This window comes from Callospermophilus lateralis, chromosome 8 (assembly GCF_048772815.1).
Source record: "Callospermophilus lateralis isolate mCalLat2 chromosome 8, mCalLat2.hap1, whole genome shotgun sequence".
Lineage (NCBI taxonomy): Eukaryota > Metazoa > Chordata > Mammalia > Rodentia > Sciuridae > Callospermophilus > Callospermophilus lateralis.
The window spans coordinates 32,518,840-32,543,195 of record NC_135312.1 but is presented as its reverse complement, the minus strand read 5'-3'; the positions used below and the strand labels follow the sequence as shown (position 1 = coordinate 32,543,195).

Genomic DNA, 24,356 nt, shown 5'->3' with positions numbered 1-24,356 from the left:
AGGTAAAGTACATAAATAGAAAAGTAAGTGAAAGACATTGTTGCATTTAAGTTTGCTTTGAAGGATATTTTGTTCTTAGGTTTGATTTTTTTGTGGGGGGAGGGGATCGTTGTTTGCCTTTCAAAGATGTGAGAAATAACAGTGTGTTTATTAAAACACAGGAATTCTGTGAAGATCTACATAATCAAAATTAGGAAGCTTAAATGATCCAGGAAAAGCACATGCAAATTAGTTTTTTTATGGGCATTGCCCAGGATACTTCCCAATAACTATCCTCTCAAAGTAGGACTGCAACATCTTCTGTACCAGAAATAGCCTGGCCATCTCTGGCTTGGTTCTGATCCAGGCAGGTGTTAGTGAGCCTAAGGCCACAGGCATGAAGTAACGCTGCTGATCAGTATGGGACATCCACCCCCTTGACCCTCAGGAATAACTCAGTTTATCTGGCCGACAGCTCTGCCTTCAGCTTCCTTCTTCCAGAGGTTTTAAACTGGCATCTAGAGGAAATCCCAGGTGGCCTATATAAGTACTCAACAAATTTTGACACAGTTTTTTAAATACACACAGAGGGTGTTATAAGAAAATTGGATCAATTTGAGTAATTCCTTGGAAGTTCAAGTGGGGTCTCTGTCAGGTCATCTATCACCCAATCCCTTAATTCTTTACTGATCCCAATATAATCTAGTAGTTCCAGGAATAAGCTAGAGTCAATTTCTTTCAAACAGGACTTAAAGCAGATAAAAGCATATTACAGAAAGATTTTTCTAGATTGTGAACTCCTCTTACCTTTATAGATTTAGAGATACTTACACTGTTAGGTCGGTGGCGGCGACTTAGTGGCAACTTAGAACAAAGCAGCCCATGCAGGAAAAGAACGTCAATCAGATGCCTGCAGAAATGCCTGTCAATCAGCCAGATCTCCTGACTAACACCTGTCAATCAGCAGGACCCCCTGGCCAATCCTGGAGTTCAGCCAACTCCCCTGACCAACTCCAAGGGGGCAAGGGACCCTAGAAACACCTTTTCCTGTCCCAAGCCCTTCCCTTCCTGCTGTAAGATCCATAAAAGTCCAGTCCGGTCAAGCTTCTGCCCGGTTTCTCCTCAGACCCTTCCCCTGTCCCCTCTGTGGGTCCGATCGAGTTCCGCCCGGGAGTGATATCTCAATAAAGCCTGTTCAGCGGCCCTTTTAAATCTGCCTCCTTTGGCCATTGCCTGCCCTGACTGATCTGACATACACTTCCAGGAATTTATATTTTGTGAATAACTTGAAGCTTCCTCCTTTCTCACCACCTGGGCCCACAAAGCCCATATTTTCATCTCTGAATTCTTTTGGTGATGAATGGTTTCATGCTTAATTAGTCATTTGCTCAACAACCTAGTAAGGTAACGTGAACACTCAGAATCACAAAATTTATCAATCTGGGTAAGAATTTTTAAAAATATTTTTTAGTTGTAGATAAACATACAGTATCTTTATTTTTATGTGGTGCTGAGGATTAAACCCAATGCGTCATACATGCGAGGCAAGAGCTTTGGCCCTGAGCCACAGCCTCAGCCCCCTGGGTAAGAATTTTTGTTGGCTCAATAACATTTTTAGGATTGACTTCTTAATATTTGGTATGTTGATTATGAGAGATGAAGTCACATTCAAACACTTCAAGATGAGAAATTTACTTTTTACTAACCAGCTGGTAACCTTAAGTTAGAGCCCAAGTACTAATTATTTATATCAATACATTTCTGAAGAGCTAAACTATAATTTCTTTCCTTGTCTTCAGTAACAAAAATCTGGGCACTATTTGTTGGACACTATAAAGATGATCTCAAATATTAGATTAGTATTACTTTAATCTACCACATCAAAACGTCCTAAATAGAGAACAGAAATGTTCTCTTATCTGCAAAGTCTAACACAGTAGACCCTAGCCATGGGTGGCTGCTGAGCATATGAAAATATGGTTAATGCAACTAAAGAAGTGGATTCTTATTTAATATAGCCCAACATTAATAGCGGCAAAGCATAACACTATAATGTACATCTTCTTAAATATTTAGTAATTTTAAGTGAATGCAAAACTCTGGAAATTGTGTATTTTTTGAATTACGAGACAGAGATTAGAGATTTTGCTCAGTGGAGAGCACTTGCCTCCCAAGCATGAGGCCCTGAGTTTGATCCCCAACCCTGAAAGGTAAATTACGAAATTTATTAATGTATACAGTATTTTGCCATATTCATAGAAGAGGGGAAATATACGTAACAAACGTGTGTGAGAATATTGATGTCAAATATCTGTAGGGATACATCACAAACTTACAATATCAGTTGTTATTAGGTAAAAAAAAAATGGGTAGCTGGGGTCATAGTTGGGACAATGTGAGAAGAATCTTAATTTTGAATCATGAATGTTTTATCTGTACAATTTTACTTTTTAAAATTTTGGGGTTGTGGGTGTAGCTCAGTGAGCAGCATGTGTGAGGCCCCGAAATCAATCCTCAGCATCACAAAACTGCAAAATTTTTCGATTAATGCTATTCCACATCTTTCCTTAATTTTTTTTTCTTCCTGGTTCAAATCAATGACTGACAATTGAACTAAATATAATCTTTAGCCTATGGTCTCTAGGATGGCCTATAAATAATTCTTAAATGACTGGCAATGCCTTACCTTCCATTAACATTTTATTTCATATGCTTTGAGTGAGAACCACACTGAATTCAAATCCTGACTTGTCCCTTAACAGCTGAGTGGTCTCAGACACTAACTACTTTATCTGTTTCCTCATTTGCAAAAATGTGAATAACAGCCCTTCACTGGCTCTTTGTGGGGATTAAAAGTGTTGGTACACATAAAACAGGACCTGGCATAAACAGCTTAAATTATCCTATTGGTAACTATCTTAATACAAACAGGTGTGTTTTTACTTTTAACTCTTATTTTAAAGCTTCTGTAAATACATTTGAATACAAAGGATTCTGTATTTGGCTAGGCAAATTCTAAACTGTTTTGCTTCTATTTTCAATAGATTTTTGAATATAAAGAGGGAATTATACCCTCCCCAAATGCCAAATTACTTTGAATAATTACTCTTGTTTAGTTTCTCTGGGAAAAAAATATAGTTGGAATTCCTATAGGATTAGTATAGAATTCAACTTGAACTGCAGTATAGGCTGGCTCTAGGATGTACCTTTGGTGTTTTTATTTAAATATAAGATATTAAACACATCTCAGAAGAAATAGTTTTGTGGGCTGAGGGTGTAGCTCAGTGGTAGAACACATGCTTAGAATGTGAGGCTCTGGATTGATCTCTGGTTACATATACACACAGCCTAATTAAAATATTAAGCAATCTAATTTTGTCAAATTGCACAATACATATCACTAAGGGATATAACTTTTTGGATTTGTATTTTACCAAACATGACATCATACAGTATATTAATAATTAAAGTGTAGTTTCGAAAAACCAGGAAAACCTTACAAATTAACAAGCATACTGAATAAAAAATTCTATTCAAAAAACATAGGCATGAGTTTCAGGGTAAAATGTACCATATAATACAGTTTACTTCTTAGTACATGAGGTAAAGAAACATCTATGTTTAACAAATATTCATTTATGGGGGGCAGGGGGGGAAGTGTCCCAAATTACTGAGTTGTTCTTATTTACATATGATGTTTTATTAAGGAAAAAAAGCATCCTGAGGGACCAGTACCATCTTAATCTGCCAATGAAATCAGACAGATGAATTATAATGTAATAGAAATGAAAAATTTCTTTTACCATAAAACCAAGTCTAGGGATGCAAGTAAAAAATGCAAATATAAAGGCTGTCAGACCAATCTTCTATATAAATGCCTTCCAAAGTTCCATTTTGAAGCAGGGATGAGGGATTTAGGGGAGACAATCTTTGAATCAACATTTTACCTTCAATTCCTTGCTTCACTGACTCCTGACAGTTTGGCAAATTGGGGGTCATCACATTTAAAAGAAATGCTGCCAAGGCTTGACAAATGCAATCTAAGAAGATAATATAAATTCCAAATGCCTTTGCAATTTTCTCTAGTTCCCAGCATTCTACCTCAAAAGTTATCAGATTTAAAACATAAGCCTTTCTTTAGAAGGTGTAATTTTAGCAAAAGCATTATCCAAATTATGAGATAATTATGAGAACAGTGAAAACCGTATATTGAAAACCTGACTTATGACATTTTGTTATTTTGGGTGATTTGGGGCAAATGAGAGAGAGTCTGTGTGTGTGTGTGTGTGTGTGTGTGTGTACAAAGATTTTGTTTTTGAAAAATTAAAAAAAATCTCCAGTCTGATTCTCACAGATTCCTTAGTACATGTTCAGAACATAGCTCTCTGAAATTGAATGCTAATGACCACCAAGATGTTCCACTTAAAAATAGGTCCTCACTTCTTATCTTCCCATGGCCATAATCTGAAAATGTACTTATAAAGTTTGGGGCTGCTATGTCTAGTTGGCTAGAGATCCATTAACAGCCAAAGCTGAAAACAGATATATCACAACTTGGGTCCTTGACTGTTCCTCCATTCTGTCCAACATTAATTCTGTAATTATTCTCCAACAAAGAATATTTCCCTTGAAAACATTAAAATTCATATACTTAAGGCACTTATCTGTAATCCCAGTGGCTCATGAGAACCTGGCTCTAAATAAAATACAAAATGGGCTGGGGATGGGGCTAAGTGGTTGAGTGCCCCTGAGTTCAATCCCCTGATACCCAAAAAAGTTTTTTAAAAAATTTAGGGCTGGGATTGTGGCTCAGAGGTAGAGCGCTTGCCTAGAATGTGTGAGGCACTGGGTTTGATCCTCAGCATCACATAAATATAAAATAAAGAAATGTTTCCAACTATAACTAAAAAAAAAAAAAAAATCATACACTTTAAATGTTCAAATGCAATGGAGGACCAGAGGAAGACTTAAAAGACAGAAACAAGAGATTGGTAAAACAAGATATTGTCTTAAAGAAAGAGGCCCCAAATCCCCTGGTTTTAAATTTGCAATGTGACTCTAGTTTAAAGGAAAAAAGAAAAAAAAGGATAAAACACATTTCCTGATTTCACAGCAATCCTCAAAATTTCTGGACATTTGCACTCCTTTGTGTCAAATTTATGTAAACAAACTTTGAAACATTAGAAGTAGAAAAAAACAGCAACATAAATTTTCAATTACTTAAGAATAGTATGACCTCAACCAAAATCAGTTTAGAAAATCTGAAGACATAGTAGGAATTGACCTTTTCTAGAGAATTCTTTAAAAAAAAATTTGGAATAACTTCTGAGCATCAACTTTGATAGTCTCTAAAAAAACTTAAAAAACAAGTTAACTATTCTTATCTAACTGTGAAAAATTTAAGAGTAATTTTACTTGTAGGAAGTTGTATGTAATTTGGACTATCCCATGTAGCAATGACATATAGTAACAAATGGCAGGTGGGAAAGGGGATGGAGAAAGAAGACAGAATGTATAGCATGGTAATCATAACAGGTAAATAATAAAGATTTAAAAAAACTAGGGATGAGGAATCAAAGTATAAGAACAGATAATCAAATGATAAATGTTAGATATATATAAATATATGTGTGTGTGTGTTTATTTATTTTTTCTAGTGCTGGGAGCTGAACCAAGGGCATTATGCATGCTAGGCAAGCACTTGACTACTGAGCTACATCCCCAGCTCAACGATTTTATATATTAAAATAAAACTGAATTGTTACCTTATTTAAAATGTAGAGCATTACCAAAAGAAGTACAATGTCAATTCTCACAATCTTCCAGTAAATGACAGTACTAGATTAAAAATTACCAAAACAAACCCTTTAGTCAAAGATTTATTTTTTGTTTCCAGGATTACAATTTGCTATAATTTATAAACTTCCATATTAGCTTTAAGACCCTGACCTCACACAGGTAGTTAGGTCTGCAGGTCTCACTCAGCAAAGACCAGTAGCCACCATTCTGGCATGAACAATGCTCACTGTTACCTGGACATTTTAAAGTGCATATGACTTGTTTTGATGGAGACAGCTGTAGTTTTTCACTAAAATTTTTAATTACTTGAATTACATGTTTTCTTCACCTTGATACTTTATGGTCATTAGAAAACTATTTACTTACAATAATATGTTATAGCCCAATATATTATGCTGAATGCCCACTTGTAACTGCAAGAAACTCACAGATACACTGACGACTACCATATGATACAAAATCATGACATAAGTTTCAGTGTAAGAGATTTACTTCTCTCTCAAAGCAAGAAATATCCCACAGTTCAAATTTACATAAGTAGTGCCTCCATTTAAATAAATTAAAAATGAAATGATGTCCTTTCTGTAAAATTATAAATATTTCTAGTTCATTTTGCAGAATATTAAAATGCTTATAAATGCATTATCTCCCAGAAAATAAACATTACAGTACTGAAACCGGTTTATCCCACCCCCCCAAAAAAAAGAAAGAAAGAAAAAAAGAGAGAGAGAAAAGAAAAGAAACAACCATTACACTGGCCCATGGAAATGTTTAGGATTACTTTATATCTCTTAACTTTAGAAAAATTAAACCAAATAAGGGAAAAAAAGAGAAATGAGAAATTTTTACAAAAGGGCAACTTCTATGATATAAAAGAGTACTGAAATGTCTTCACTTAATTCAGTAATAACTAAACCACTTCTGGAATGAATATCTGGATAAAGAGGTTAGGTTAGGAAAGAAGGACTCTTCTCAATGCTCAGGTCAAAATAACAAGGTGCGTAGAAATAAATAATTTCTACATTGTATTGGGAAAGACAGACTTTGAAAGAGAGTGACTGTTTATAAACCCTGAACCAAATTTAGCCAGAATAGTCAAGATTGGCAGATTTTGATGGAGTAAAATCTTCAGTAGGAACAAAATTAAAAGTTATAATCCTATGGATGCCACTTGTTTTTTACCAATGTGAAGAAAGACACATGATTGCAAGGTATAATACACACTGACAGGCTAAAATGAAATTATGAACAACTGAAATAACCAAAGTGTCCCCTACTGAAGCACAAAAAACATGATTAGAAGAAAGAAGTTTTAGTTCTGTGGCCTGTTCAATTGCTCTTTACATAAAATATTTCCTCTGTCTTGAAAAAGGAAAAGGCTTCTGAATGGCGGGCGCTGACTCCTTTAGTATGGGAAGAAGCAGGAAAACGTGCTTTGTAGAATGGCTTGACAAGCTCATTTCCAAGACCCCATCAAGGTTAAAGTATCTCCAAATCTACATGCCGAACTTCAGGATTTCGTTTCTGGAAAGAAAAATTATCACGTTATTCACTAAAATAAAACCTCTATTTTAAAAAAATTTCTTTTGATCACTAGAGCTACTGGTAACATTTGATCAAACTATTTTACTATAGCATACTAACCAGAGAAATATTTGCATAAGGAAAAAGGCAAAGAGGTGAACAGACACACTACAAACAGTTCAGTAAATGGTTCTACCACCCTGAGTCTGTTCATGTCTTAAGAAATGCAAAATGCATTAAGGATCTTGTATGTGCCAAGCATCGCCAAAGCATTAGAAATATGCTCTCTTTTGTGATAAAAATGAAAATCACTGCAAAACAATTGTAATAAGAAACAATGAATTCATAACCACTCATTTGACGGATGTCAATAACAATCCATTTAGTCTTGGGACAGGTACTATGCTAGAAAGTGAAGCTATGATAATTAAATAGAGTGATATTGACCCTAATGGACTTAGGTCAGCCATGAAGATAAGTGAAGCAATTCTCACCTATGATATAAAATATTACAGAATAACATTTAATGTTTAGTGAGCACTTATTCATTTCAAGTACTGTGCTACAGGTTTTATGTACAGATGTGTGTATTCTAAAATCCTTATGATAACATTATTATTATTTCCATTTTATGCCTAGAAAAACTGAAGTTTGAAGAAATTAACTAATGTAAGGTCAAATTCTTAGTAAATGATGGAATGGGTATAGATTTCAAGCCTTAATACAGTCTCCTAACTATTACAGTATACTAAACACTAGGAATAAAAATGAGAGTCCCGTTATTTTTGCTCATGCAATCCAGAAAGATTTAACTGAAGACATAATAATCTAAGTTAGACACGAATGTGGTAAGTCTTCCAGAGAGATGAGTAAGAGTGTTTGGGTAGGAAAATAAAATTGTATGAGCAAAGGAAGAGAGCCCAGAAAGTAGATTGTGGCACTATAGTGGAGTTGGCACAGAGACTACAAGAAGGGCTAAAAAGACAGGCAGCAATCAGATTGTTAAATTTTACCATATGCTAGAGTAAGGAATTTTAATTCTATAACAAAAATAGTATTTGTCTTCAATAAACTTATGTTTAGTAAGGGGTCTGGAGAGGTAAGCAGGCAACTTAATACTCTGCAACTACAGAGTAAAGTAAAGGTTTTGGGCTTCTTTTTACTAAGGGTATATAAAGGAAGGACATATCTAACTCTATTTGGGGGATAATGTCCCCCAATTAGACTAGAAGATGTACAGGAGTATATAAAAGCTATACCCAGCAAAAAGGAAATAAATAATGTTAAATCAGGAGAAGCAGTATAAGACTTACATAGAAATATGGCATATAAACAAAAAGAAATACTACAAATATTAAAAACAGCCATCTCAGAGAGTAGAATTAAGGAATAAGCAGAATGAGGCAGGTGATTCTTATCTTTGTTACAAGCTTCTCAGTTCTGTTTGACTATGAACTTTGTGCATTATTTGATAAAAACTGTAAAACTAAATTAACGGGAAAAAAAACTGTTCTAAGTGATCCCATTGATCAGTCAGGATTAATAACTTCTAGTTTTTAAAAACTAATATCCTGGGGCCACGTGTATTACTTATCCTAAAGGAATTAAGTTATAAAAACTGAAGTCTGGTGTTAACACTAGAGTATAGCTCTGCCACAGCATTTTATTAATTGTACACAAGAGGGCTGGAGTTGTGGCTCAGTGGTAGAGCACTTGCCTAGCATGTGTATAAGGCACTGGGTTCGATTCTCAGCACCACATAAAAATAAAGGTCCACTAACAACTAATAAAACACTAAAAAAAAAAAAAAAAAAAAAAAACAACTGTACACAAGAATTTTTCTTGTAACTAAGTATAGTTCAAGTGTGCCTGGGGATAATTTCTTCTTGGATCCTAGGGTGAGAGTGGTCAGGGCTACCCAAACATAGAGAACAGTTTTGTTCTCAATTTTTTTTTTTACCTAACACTATTCTCTCTCCAGAACTTCTTAAATAGAATAAAAATTTTTTTTTATTTTTTTCTCTTAAAAAAAAAAAAGAAGCCCTTACCTATCCCAGTATGACATCAAATATTTAGCTGTTCTTGAGAAATATGGTATTATTCTATCTAAAATCACTGTGATAAAAAATCTTATCTCAAGGAAAAGAACCCAAAAAGTTAATTTTCTCTAATTTTTAAAATAAGGTTTCAGATAGAAAACTAACAACATTTGTAAAAAATATGTGCACAATGCAAAATGTATGCACACACATTTGCTGAATGAATGCATAAAAGAAAAAGTATTAATGTCCTAAAAATTCAATGTTTACTTTATAACAAGACATCACGACAGGCATAGTAGAAACTGGTATTTGTTACACAGAACTAAAGAATCAATAATTAGTGCCCCACTTAAAATTTTCATTCTTTTATTCAATAAATACTTTTGGAACTACTATGTCTCACATACTGCTCAATGTGAACTGGACGATTTCACTGATCACAGACAGATTTTATTTCAACAACTCATACAGAGATAAAAACCAAATCGTGTGATTTTATTTGCAACGCTGTAGGCTGAAGTCAGGAAAATGCTGTTAGGAGAATGCAACTAGAGGAGCACAGATAAAGAGCAGAGCATTTAACTGAAACATTACTTAAAGGAATTTACAAATGTTATGGCAGTCTCCCACTGAATTAATTCCAATGGAATTGTTTCATCTCCCTTGCAGGAAAAAAAATCATTTCAAATATAAAAAACTTCATGAAGGGATGGGAAGACAGGTCAACCCACACACTAAAACATAAAGGTAGAACAAAAGGAAAAAAATTAAAACAGATGGTTCAAAAAACTTCAAAATAATATTTTACAAATAGATACTTTTTACAATTTTATAAAAATTTTGTAACTTCTACTTTATAGTATCAGAATTTATAATTAGATTTTATCATTTTTAATATCTTTATATAAAATTAGGCAAGTTCTAGAATTTAAATTTTTTTTTTTAGTATTAAGTGTACACAAAATCTTTTATTTATATGTGGTGCTGAGGAACGAACCCAGTACCTCTTGGATGGCAGGCAAATGCTCTACCACTGAGCCACAACCCCAGCCCCAAGTTCTAGAATTTTAAGCCAAAAATATCACCTATTCTAAAACTCAATAAAATTACTCAAGAGATGGCTAATGGCTATGCAGAATTATAGTATTAAAAAGAAGTATTACTAAAGTTCAAACATTGAGCTTCAGTTGTCCCCTTTCCATGGAGTCAAAACAAGGAAAGTAACTATTAATTAGTAATCTGTTAATTATTCAATAACATTAAGTAATTCAACAGTAATTACAAAAGAATAACACTTTGTCCTTCTTTAGAAGGACACCATAGATATTTAAAAATGAGGGACTATCCAATATATAAAATTTTAGTTTTTGAAAGAAAATCAGTTTATTTTCACGAGTAGAAAAAATTCTATTCATGTACCCCTATTTTTTGGTTTGGGACTGCAACTGTAAAGAACTTTCCTCTGACTTAAGATTAATCATGCTGTGTTATCTTAGTCAAAGATGGTTCCACCTGAACATGCAGGTTAAACTTAGCTCTTTGACTTGAAAGACTTATATAATTCCTTTTTTTTTTTTTTTTTTTTTTTTGGGCAGTACTGGGGAATGAAAGACTTATATAATTCAAATACACTAGTAAAGATTTAATAGAATTTAATTAAACAACAAAGTTAAATAAACAAACAATAATCTTTATCTTGCTATGATTAAGAGTAAATAACACCTGAGAATGAACAATTTGTAATTATTCTTAAATCTGACTTTTGATTTATTGTTTTAAAGTATAACAAATAAAGATTTAGTTCATTATTTTCCTTGCCATGTAACTAAAACTGAAGAACAAAGTGTTATTCTTTTTTGTGTTACCCTGTTCAATATAATCATCACCTCACATTTTATAGAGAACAATGGTTCTCAAGGTCCAAGCATTATTGGGAGTCATGAGACCTTTGCAGGGGCACTCTAAAGTTAAAACTTTTTATAGTAAATAATACATAACTAAGATGCTGCTATTTCCTATGATGGCATAAAAACAATGGTGGGTAAAACCACTGGCACCTTTGCACAGTTCAAGGCAAATGGAACTGTATTAGTTGTTAATGTGTTCCTTTACTGCCACATACTCAAGGGGAAATAAAGCCATTTTCACTTTAAAATACCCCTCATAAACTAGTAAAATGTGTTAATTTTATTAAACTTCACTAGACAGTCCACTTTTAAAAATACTATGATACAGGGCTGGGGTTGTGACTCAGTGGTAGAGTGCTTGCCTCGCATGTGTGTGAGGCACTGGGTTCAGTCCTCAGCACATTAAAAAATTAAAAAAAAAATTCTGTGATAAAATGGAGAAGTATATTTCATCAAAGGAAACAATAAATAATGTGAAGAGAGTGACCACAGAATGGGAGAACATATTTACTACATGCACATCAGATACAGCACTGATCTCCAGGATATATAAAGAACTCAAAAACCTTAACACCAAAAAAATAAATAACTCAATCAATAAATGGGCTAAGGAACTGAACAGACACTTCTCAGAAGAAGATATACAACTGATCAACAAATATATGAAAAAATGTTCAACTTCTCTAGTTATTACAGAAATGCAAATCAAAACTACTCTAAGATTTCATTTCACTCCAGTCAGAGTAACAATTATCAAGAATACAAGCAACATTAAGTGTTGACGAGGATGTGGAGAAAAAGGTACACACATACATTGCTGGTGGCACTGCAAATTGGTGCAACCACTATAGAAAGCAGTATGGAGATTTCTTAGAAAACTAGGAATGGAACTACCATTTGAACCAGCTATCCCATTTCTCAGTCTATACCCAAAGGACTTAAAATCAGCATACTATAGTGACACAGCCACATCAATGTTCATAGCAGCTCAATTCACAAATAGCTAAACTGTGGAACCAACCTTGATGCCCTTCAACAGACGAATGCAGAAACTGTGGCACATAATCACAATGGAATATTACTCAGCATTTAAAGAGAATAAAATTATGGCATTTTCAGGATGGAACTGAGAGAATATCATGCTAAGTGATGTAAGCCAATCCCAAAAACCAAAGGCTGAATGTTCTCTCTAATAAGTGAATGCTGATCCATAATGTGGGGGGAAACGAGTGTGGGGAGAATGGAGGAACTTTGATTGGGCAAAGGGGAGGGAGGGAAAGGACAGGAACGATGGTGGAATGAGTTGAACATCATTACCCTAAGTACATGTATGACTGCACATGTGGTATGACTCTTACATCACATACAACCAGAAAAATGAAAAGTTGTGTTCCATTTGTGTACAATGAATCAAAATGCATTCTGTTATCATGTATAACTAATTAGAACAACAACAAAAAAGCAGTCTACTACTCCTGGGATTTTATTCATTAGCATCTCAGAAAGACTGCCTGTGTATGTACACATGTATATTTTTGTGCATATGAAACTGTGAGTGGGGAAAGTGCAGAGAAGACATTCCTAACACCTCAAAAGGTACTCATACACTTCACTTGTATATGAGGCTGCTTATTTACTAACAGATTTAAGCTCAAAATGAGCAACAAAAAAAAAAATTGAGAAGTATAAAGCCCTACATCATACTGAGGTACAATATCACAAGAAAGTACTCCTGTGATTGCTTGAGTTGTGAGCTGAATAAACTGATTTTTAAAAAATAACGTGAACACCATTCAAAGGATCTGCATAAGTCAGTATACCAATTTATGTTATAGAATCATGCACAGGTGAAAGATATATTCAGAATACAAAGACAGACTGATAGATATTAGCATAGCAATGCCTACTAGAGAATTAATCTTACCTAAAAAAGTACTGTTTTTTTTTTTCCTTTCAATCATTGGGAGATGGTTTCTAAACCCATGAAATGTCCTAAGAGTGTCTTTGTTTATCTGGAGAGTGTTGGCCACTTTGTAGTTTTGGTTCCACAGTTATCTACTACTTCTGGTAAAGTAGGAGTCAAAGGGTTCACTCAAGCAGTCAACGATGGTCCCCAATGAAACCTATAGACATCAAGTCTCAGAGGAGACTTGGCAACACTCCATGCTACCATTACATTCCATTGCCAGGAAACATGACTCAACAGGAAAGGGACAACTGAAGCTCCAACTTTTGGAACTTTCCTGGCTCTCTATCCTATGTCCTTCTTCCCTTGCCTAATTTTAATATGTATTCTTTTCCTACATTAAACCCTGACAATGGGGATGGGGATGTAAATCAGGGATAGAGTGTTTGCTAAGCAATGACAGGCCAAGGATTCTATCCTTAGTACAACTTCTACCACCACCACCACCACCACCACAACGAACCCCATAACTATGAGAATTACACCATTCAATGAGTTCTGGCAGTCCTTCAAGTGAATTATCAGACCTTTGGGTAGTCCTGGCACTCTCAAAACTCACAATTGGAATTTGGAAGCAAGGGCAGTCTTTATAGACAGTGCCCCCTAACTGCACAAGTAACTTGTGAGAAGTTCACTGATAAGGTTTGCTGCCAGATTTGGATATAGCATCAAAAGATAATATTCCAATTGTGTTAAGAGACTGTAAGAATATTCCTCCCTTTTATTCATGTTCTTCAACCAAAATAATCAAATCACTACACATTAAATGCAGAGGCAGATATGGAACTCTATCTTCTACCGGTAGGTATAAGGGAGTTTTTTTAAAAAAATGTAAAATAATATCACCCCTTTAACTATTTTTCTTCCCATTTTGGAAAAATTATTTTTCATTAAAATATTATATATAGTAACATGCTTATATAGAGAGGAGTGGATAAATATTATTAAATTTCTCAGTTTTATGTGTGATTTGAAAATATCAGTAACTGTAACTCAAACAAACAAAAGATATTGGGTTCTCAATAATTTTTAAGAATAAAAAGAGTCCTAAGATCAAAATATTTGAGAAATGCTCATTTAAAAACTCCAAAAATTATGTCAGGTAAGTTTGTGAACTATAATGCCAACAATATTAACAAAGTCTTCTTTACTGTTAATGTAATCAGATATCTAAATTCACAAAGATAGTAAAGCAGAGTAGTTTTTTTTTTTGTTCCTTCAGTTTTTTAACAAAACTAAAGAATGGTCAACAACAACTGAAGAAAATGCACTGCCTTCACCAACTATATTATATATTAAAGGTTATTTACAAGTGTTTATGAACTGTGAACAAATAGAACTCAAATGTCAATAAATGGCAATTTAAGATCAGAGACATTTTTAAAGGCAACCTGATCAGATAGTTCAGCAACACAACTAAAATCTCCAAATTAATACAAATAAACATCAAATAAATCAGGTGGACTAAAATCAAGGTGTCTGTATATTTTTTTAAATATTTTTTTAATTGTAGATAGAAACAATACCTTTATTTTATTTTTTTATGAAGTGCTGAGGCTCGAACCCAGGGCCTCACACATGCTAGGCACACATGCTCTACCAACGAGCCACAACCTCAACCCCTATATGTGTAAATTTTTGTTTTGTTTTGTTTTTTGGTGGTGCTGGGGATTGAACCCAGGGTCTTGGGCATGTGAGGCAAGCACCCTATCAATTGAGTTATATCCCTAGTCCCGCCTAAATGTGTATTTTTAAGGTCATATTTTATTTGTTTTAACTTTTGATCACATTCAAAAGTTTCCCTTTTATCTTTCTTTAGGAACTTTCAAAATGCTTATTTAAAAAGAAACAAAAAACCTGGCTAGGGATATAGCTCAATTGGTAGAGTGCTTGCCTTGCATGTACAAGGCCCTGGGTTTGATCCCCAGCACCAAAAAAAAAAAAAAAAAAAAAAAAAAGAAAGAAAGAAAAAGAAACAAAAACCTTTTTGCTATTTTAGAAACTAAGCAAACAGAACAGTGGTTAGAAATACAGTATTTGGAACTGAATAACAGGTTCAAATCATAATTCCCCTACTTCCTCAGGTCAGTTATCCAACTTGTCTAACCTAATCATTTTGCCTATAAATAGCTAACCATTATGGGGTTTCTGGGAGTTTAAGAGTGTGCATGTACAAGATCATGGCATTTGCAGGTAAATGGATGGCATTAGAGCAGATTATGCTAAGTGAAGTTAGCCAGTCCCTAAAAAACAAATGCTGAATGTCTTCTCTGATATAAGGGGGGTGACTCAAAATGGGATAAGGGAGGAAGAGCATGAGAAGAAGACCACCAGTAAATAGGGAAGAGAGGTGGGAGGAAAAAAGAGGGAGAGGGGAGTTGCACGGAAGATGGAAGGAGAACCTCATTGTTATACAGAATACATATATGATGTTGTAAAGAGAAAAAGAAACAAAAAGTGTGTCACATTAAATTGGATAGAGAGAAAGGATGGGAGAGGAGGGGAGGAGTAGGGAGGATAAGAAGGGCAGCAGATTAGAATAGACAATATGATTGATGTATGTACATTCCATGTATATATTATATGTCAAAATACATTCTGCTGTCAGGTATGACTAAAAAATAAATAAAAATAAAAAAATAAAGTTAAAAAAAAGAAACATGAAAAAAAGAGTGTGCATGTGATATATCTAGCCCAGAGTGAATACTCAAAAAATAGTTGCCATTATCAATATAATATTTTTTAATATTTATTTTTTAGTTGTAGGTAGACACAATGTCTTTATTTTACTTTATGTGGTGCTGAGGGTCAAACCCAGTGTCTCTTGCATGCTAGGCGAGCACTCTACCTCTGAACCACAACCTTCAGCCCTCAATACAATATTTTTTTAATATTTATTTTTTAGTTATAGGTGAACACAATATCTTTATTTTGTTTCTATGTGGTACTGAGAATCGAACCCAGTGCTTCACGCATGCTGGGCGAGCGCGCTACCACTTGAGCCACATCCCCAGCCCCCTCAATATGATATTTTTATAATGAATGTATATATCTTACTTTCAGTTCCTTCTCAAGTCTATCTACTTCAGCTCCTAATGTATCAATAATATTTTCTCCATGTTTAAGCATAAAGGTCTCTAGCTCTTCAGGAGTTTTCACTTCTTGAATTTCCTGTAAAGAAAATAAAAGCAGAAAAACAAAATAAAATTTTTAAAAAATCACAGTGGTACACTGATAATTCCTTTTAGAAATTTATGACAAACACTGATAAGTTTAATAAAAAGTTTAAAAAACTTTAGGATACAGGCAATGGATCACCTATTTCCCAAGAAACTCAGTTCAAGAAGATAGAGTACAATGCTACACAGAGGTAGCTCTATAAAATACTAAAGAGCTATAAAAATACAAAAGCACTATAAAATATAAGAGTATTCACAAATCAGGGTTAAGACAATTTCTACCTCAGTTCTTTAAATAAACAACTCCAATTAGACTAAAGACCTAAGGATGGAAGTCCATAAAACTTTTAGAAGAAGAGAGTATTTTTGTGAAAATGGGATAATGAAGGCTTCATCATACAAGATAAAAAGCACAAAGGAAAAGAGTACTATAATAGCTGGGCGCAGCGGCACACTCTTGTAATCCTAGCAGCTCAGGAGGCTGAGGCAGGAAGATGGTGAGTTAAAGCTAGACTTAGAAAAAGTGAAGTGACAAGCAATTCAGTGAGACCATGTCTCTAAAATACAAAAAATAGGTGGGAGGGAAAAGGAGGGAGAAGGGGAATTGCACGGATGACTGAAGGAGACCCTCATGGGTTCACAAAATGCATATATGATGCTGTGAGGGGGAAGGGAAGAAAAAAAAAGAGAGAGAGATAAGTGTCACAGTAGAATGGGTAAAGAATAGTGATGGGAGGGGAGGGGAGGGCAGCAGAATACAACTGACACTAGGATTGCTGTACGTATAAACATGGATGTATAAACAATGTGACCCTGCAATTTGTACACGTGGAAAAATGAGAATTCATACCCTGATATGTCAAGATCATTGTATTGTCTTGAGCAACTAATAAAAAAAGAAAAAATGAATAAAATATAAAAAATAGGGCTGGGATGTGGTTCAGTGGTCAAGTGGCCCTGAGTTCAATCCCTGATAGCCTCCCTCCTAGAATGTACTATAACAAACTGAAGAAAGATAATTCTGTCAATATAATCTAGTAAGAATGTGAAGCAACAGAAACATTGGTATGCTGATGGTGGGAATCGAATCAACATACTTTGGAGAAAAATTTGGCAATACCTTTGGAAGTTGAAGACAAGAATGTATGCTCAGTGGCCCTCACCTATTTTAAACCTAGCTATCTGAATACTACCCTAAAGAAATTTACGCATATATAAAGCACGAAGCATGTATGAGAATGCCATCATGGAATTTTTTTTTAATAATTTAACACTGAAAAGAATATAATGCCTATCGACTGCAGATAGGACACACAAATTGCAGCATATTCATATAGCATATTATATAACAACATGCTGTTAAGCAAATTTTAGAGAGATACATACAATATGAAATCATTCCTGTAAATTTTTAAACATCCAAAATGTTGCTTTATATTATGCTAAAACATGATGACAAATATAAAAATATGAATGGAAATGGTAGGTACCAAATTCATCATAATAACTAATTCTAGGAATAAAGGAAAGAGAATGCGATTTAGGAAGAGAAACTGGCTTGAGCTGTTTTTGTAATGCTTTATTCTGTTTTTAAGATCTTAAGCTAACAGTACAGGTTGAGCCCCTCAGTCCAAAAATCCAAAATGCTCTGAAATTTTGAGTGACGACAAAAAGGCAATTCAAATTTTCACATTAGGGATGTCTGATCCAAGTCTATGCAAATGATCTTAAAAACAAACAAAAAACAACTCTGAAATATGAAACATTTCTGAAATCTGAAATATTTGAGATGGGATACTCAACTCATACAGCAAAATATTAACAACTGACAAAGGCACATGGTGATAATCTACACTGTTCATTATATTCTGTAAATTATCTTTTAAACTACAGCAGTCCCCTTTTTACAGTGATAATTTCAAGATCCCAGGAGATACATAAAACTATATAATTATACACACACACACACACCCCTAAGATAAAGTTTAATTTCTAAATTAGGTACAGTAAAAGAGTAACAACAAAAATTAACAATGAAATAGAACAACTGTAACAACATACTGTAATAAAAATTATGTGAATGTGGCCCCCTTCTTCCTTCTCAACTGCCATAGTGGGGGTGGGCAGCATGGATAGCAAGGATATGCTGGATATAGGGACGATTCATTTCTGAGGAGGACAGCACAACATTTCATCACTTCTCAGAAAAGCAATTTAATGCTTATGAACGGTTTATTTCTGTTATTTTCCATTTAATATTTTTGAACCGTGGTTGACTATGGGTAACTAAAGCATGGAAAGCAAACTTCAAATAAAAGTGGGAGGAGACTGCTTAATATAAAGAAAAAAGCACACATTCTGGAGTTTGAGAGATCTAAATTCATAAACAAGACTCTGAAACTTCAGGCAAGTTAGTTAATCTGTCTTAATTTACCTATACTTTAAAATGAAATGTTATTTCTTTACTTCTCAGAGTTAAGAGTAAATGAGATAAAACAGCTAAAATGCCTGGCATATAGCAAGCATGAATAACTTCAAAAGTCTGCTCTTCTATTGTCTCCTCCAACCTACTCTATAGTAAATAAAAGGCTCTGTACCAAATTTTAGAATCTAAGATGTTGACAGCTGAAGTGAGTTTAAGATCAATAACAGAAAAAGATTTATTTACTTAGAATTTAAGTTTTCTAAGCATAGGATATATAAGAAAATTACAGACACATAAACTTACTTGTAGCATTTGGTCAAAATCTTGTTTTTCCAAATATGATCTTGTAACAACTCGTCCATCAAAATCTACTTCTGCCTTAAATCTTACTTTACCTAATCCCAGATCTGTGGCTTTAACATCATGAATTGCCCTGCAATCAATAACAATGCATACAAATTTATATACATATACACATATATTCTCTAATGGCAAAAAGTCTAGAATTCTTGATTTTTTCCTTCCCATGATGAATAAGGACTAAGATAGCTTCACAGAATTCACCACTAAGTGTCACTTACTAAATTTCACTAGATGTTTAGTTTTTTTTGTGCATATTTCATACAATGGTACAAATATAACAAATATTATTTTAATACTCCATACATGTAAGTTGTAAAGTTCAGGTATTAAGAACACTAACTCTAAATTGTTTTTCTAAAATGTTACTGTTATCTCACAAACCTTTTGTCCCATATATCCATTTAGTCATTTCCTAAATACCATTTACAAAAAATGTGTTGCTGATAATGGTGTCATAGAAAGCACACTAATTACTTTTCTGCATGTATGTGGGATGCAGAGGATCTAAACCAGGATGTTGCATATACTAGGCAAGTGTTCTACTACTGAGGTACACTCCAGCCCTACCAACAACTTTTATATCCACAAACTTCTTTAATAGTCTTTGTACAACTCTGAGAAAAATTCTTAGAATGAGCTACTGATAACTGCCACATAGGATTGATGAGGGGACTAATGAGCTAACACATATATAAAATGCTTAATATAGTATCAAACATAAGGTAGGCATTTAATAAATAACTTTCATAAAATAGGTAAGGTGATATCTTCATTTTATAGATGACAAAGCAGTTCCAGAGGGGCATAAGTGACTTGCTCAAGGTAAGTCAGCTAGTAACTAATAGAATAGGACTCCCTAACACTTTAGCTCTTTAAATATCCAAGCCTGGAGTCCTTATATTACACCATCTGCCTCTCAGAAAGTAAAGTGGATGCTCATCTATAACTACTTTTCATTCCTCCTGCCCTAACCCTTAAGAATTAAATCTTTCCTAGAAAACAGTTGAGAAATTTTCTTCTTTCAATGGTGATCCCATAATATCTTTTCTTCACTGGATATATAAGAAATAACAAAACACTCTGAATCTTGAGAACACAGAGATGTACTAGAGAAGAAGCTTAAGTGAGACTATAAGCACTTTGCACTTCACACTAATTTCTGAATGATCTTGAGCAAGTTACTGTGTCCAAATTTTTTTATCCAAATAAATAAAGAAGCTGTTTTTATCAACTATCTAGGGTGAAATAAGGATAAATAATTTATAAAGTTATATAATCTCAGGTTAAAAATAAAACTTGTCCAGACTGGTAGGAAGTAATATGTAATTTATTCATTTATTTCAAAGGCAAATCTATTTCAGTCCTCACAAAGTATTAATACATTTTGTTTTTTAATTAAAACTTAAGTAGTAGCTAGTAAATATATTCTGATTCCGCCCCCACCCCCATGTTGTTGTTGTCCTTTTTTTTTCCTCTTAGTGCTAGGAATTGAACCCAGGGGTAACTCCACATCCCCATCCTCTCCTCTTTTAAATTTCTGAGACAGAGTCTTGCTAAAGTTGCTGAAACTGGTCTTGAACTTGTGACTCACCTGTCTCAGCTTCCTGAGTCATTGGTATTACAAGCATGCATCAAAGCACCCAACACATTTCTCATGTTCTTATATATAACTGCAGATGGGAAAGTGGGGCAGGTATTTCTGAGATGCTCCCCAATGACAGAACCCCACCTCCTGTATCTTGTGTGATCCCCCTCTCCTTGAATATGAGTTATACCTAGTGCTTTGCTTCGAACAAAGAGAATATGGCAAAGTGATGAGATGTCATTTCCAACAGTTAACTAATCTGTGACTTTTTTTCTTGTTCACATTCAATTCCTACTGCCTTATCAGTCTGCATGCAGTGCTTAAGCAAGCTGCCATGTTGGGGAGGTCCATGTGGCAAAGAACTCAATCTTGCCAACAATCGTAAGTTAAATATGCTTAGAAGTAGCTCCCTCTCTAGGACATGGCACTTTGATTATAGTTTGAAAAAGTCTGAAGTAGAGAACCCATACAAGCAGGGCCTGAATTCCTGACTCATAGAAACAGATAATAAAGGTTGTTTAAACCACTAAGTTTTGAGCTAATTTGTCACACAACAAAGTAATTATTATACTATTTTAAAAATTGCATGAATTTTCTGGATTACTTTTATTTTCTCAAATAATTTAATCCACAGATTTTCATTCTTGCAGAAATTTTCAGATTGGCCAATCTTTTAGACATTAATTGTAAATAATATATGAAAAATATAAATGCATACATGTCAAACAATAGGGCACCAAAGTAAATGAAACAAAAACAGAAATGAAGGAAAAAAACAATTCAACAATAATAGCTAGAGACTTCAAGGCCCTACTTCTAATGGATAGAACAAGTCAGGAAGACCAACAGGAAAACTAAAGTCTTGAACACTATAAACCAAATAAACCTAACAAACATCTATATATTCATTTTTCAAGTGCACATAGAATATGATCCAAGATAGAATATATATAGGCCATAAAATAAGCCTCAGTAAACTTAAAAGGACAGAAATAATATGAAGTATATTCTCTGATGACAACTGAACGAAATCAGAAATCAGTAATAGATAATTTGGGAAACTCACACATACTTAGAAATTAAAAAACACACTCCTAAATAGCACCCCCAAACAAAATAAAAACAAAAAAGAAAAAGCAGTATGTTAAAGATTACAACACGCCCCCCCCCCCATGCTAATAGTAGCACTGTTCACAACAGTCAGGATATGGAATCAACTTAGGCATCAATCAATGGTTATACAAAGAAAATGTGGTATGTATACATAGTGGAATATAAGTAAAATAAGCACACTCAGAAAAACCCACATGTTCTCACTTGTATGAGGAAACTAAAAAGATTGATCTTATAGAAACACAGTAGTGATTACTAAATGCTGAGAATTAGGGAGGGTTGGAGAGAGGATGACCAATTGGTACAGGGGTATAGTTTGATACAAAATAATTTCAAATGTTATAACACAGTAGAGTATCTGTAATTGCCAACAATTAATTGTATACTTCAAAATAGCTAATAGGTGTAGACACAGAAGGAAATATCATACTGTGTTCCATAAACATATATAATTATTATGTGTCAATTAACAATAAAAATACAGCCAGGCACAATGGTGCATGCCTGGAAACCCAGCAGCTTGGAAGGCTGAGGCAGGAGGATTGTGAGTTCAAAGCCAGCTTCAGTAATGGTGAAGCACTAAGCAACTAAGTGAGACCTTGTCTCTAAATTTAAAAAAATGTAAAATAGGGCTCGAGATATGGCTTAGTAGTTAAGTGCCCCTGAGTTCAGTTCCTAGTACCTAAAACAAACAAACAAACAAAAAACATACAGTAAGAAAAAATTCAATTTTAAAAAAGGGAAATAAGAAAGTACTTTGAGATGAATCAAAACAATGCAACATATCAAAATTTCTGGATACAGAGAAGCAGTGTTTAAAAGGAAAATTTATATTTAGAAATGTCTATATTAAAAAAAGAAGTAACATATCAAATTAAAAATTTAACCTACCATCTTAAGACACTGGGCAGGGGGATAACAAATTAAATCTGGTGGTACTGGAAATGGAAATGAGGACTCAAGAATGTTAGGCAAATGCTATACTACTGAGCTATACCTCAAGCCGCTCAAATTAAGATTTTAAAGTTTTGGTTTTCCACTTCATTATGAAACCACACTGCTGCTAAATTTCACTAAAAAACACCATGAGAATTCTAATATTTCTTCTAATAAGGATTAAAATCCTTATTAGACCACGCCTAATAAGGTGCTCACACCCAATGAACCTAGGCTGTCATACAATGGACTGCCTAAATAAAGCATATAAGAAATCAGTGAATTAACATTTTCTATTATTTCAATGACTTTAGAGAGCAAACGATCACAATTAATAAACAAAGGGATATAAAATTAATTCCCAATTCCTTTAGTCACCTCATTTAATGACTCCTAAAAGTTTGACTAAACTACAAAATTGGAAACAGTACAACTCTTCTGGTATCTCCTAAGTCTTCAGTTCTTTAGTTAGTATTACACAATTTAAAAGATAGGGACTGGGGGAAAGATCACTAGTAGACCACTTAACTAGTAATGTGTGAGGCCTTGGGTTCAGTATCTACCACTATAAAAGAAATAACAATAAAAGAAATAACTAAATAAATAAAAATATAAAAATAATATAAGAAAAAAATTTAAATACATTAAAAGTTCATTTTCAAAACCAATATAAATTACATTTACTTTGGTAATTATTTCCCCATAAATAAATACTATTTCACATTTAATATATTCAACTTATAATTACAATACAAATATAAGGTAAATATAAATATAAAGGTTTGATTTTAAGTGGTTCCACATTAAGGATCCAAAACTTTGTACTTTGTAAAACTTCTATTCTCGTTATATCATCTGACTATGACTTATTTTAATAAAGACAATACAAAATTTAAAAGGAAACTAAGTGTTCTTGCTTCCTTCCAAGACAATAACTCTGAAAAGTAATAGATTAGAAAATTCCAAAGGTTAGGAATCCAAAACTTCCTTTGGAACCAAACATTCCAGTCTTTCAATGTTTTTACAAGTCTTGACAACATTACTAGAATAAGGCTAACCTTACTGATGGGTCATTCTCCAGGAGTTCAGTAAGCCGCTGAACTTGCTCTGGTTGTATGGATCTTCCCAAGAGTGCTTCTGTGTTGGTGTAGATGAGGAATGCTGAGACCACGCCTAATAAGGTGCCCACACCCAATGAACCTAGGCTGTCATACAATGGATTGCCTAAATAAAGCATGTAAGAAGTCAGTGAATTAACATTTTCTATTATTTCAATGACTTTAGAGAGCAAACAATCACAATTAATAAACAAAGGGATATAAAATTAATTCCCAATTCCTTTAGTCACCTCATTTAATGACTCCTAGTAGTTTGACTAAACTACAAAATTGGAAACAGTACAACCTGCTTTATATTACCTAAGAGTGTTATGAGCTTAATTATTTAGGACCTGTTTCTTGTGTCTGGTCATTATATAGGTCAAGGTTCAGAGTATTTTCAGAAGACATACCAGATACATAATAATATAATTAAGAGTC

General features: G+C 33.9%; 1 protein-coding gene across 2 annotated transcripts in view; it reads right to left on the bottom strand.

Annotated features, from left to right (window-relative positions):
* Nucleotides 1-5,845: 5,845 nt before the first annotated feature.
* Nucleotides 5,846-24,356, bottom strand: part of Slc30a9 (solute carrier family 30 member 9) — an 89,442-nt gene continuing 70,931 nt past the window's right edge. The window contains exons 15-18 of one of the 2 annotated variants that reach the window (XM_076864588.2): nt 23,877-24,042; nt 19,125-19,254; nt 16,275-16,388; nt 5,846-7,302 (exon numbers count right to left, since the gene is read on the bottom strand). In XM_076864588.2, coding sequence (XP_076720703.1) covers nt 7,258-7,302; nt 16,275-16,388; nt 19,125-19,254; nt 23,877-24,042 — 455 coding nt within the window. In that variant the 3' untranslated portion in view covers nt 5,846-7,257. Of the gene's footprint in view, nt 7,303-16,274; nt 16,389-18,482; nt 18,566-19,124; nt 19,255-23,876; nt 24,043-24,356 lie in introns of those variants that run through there. The other variant, XM_076864589.2, reaches the window with a different exon arrangement.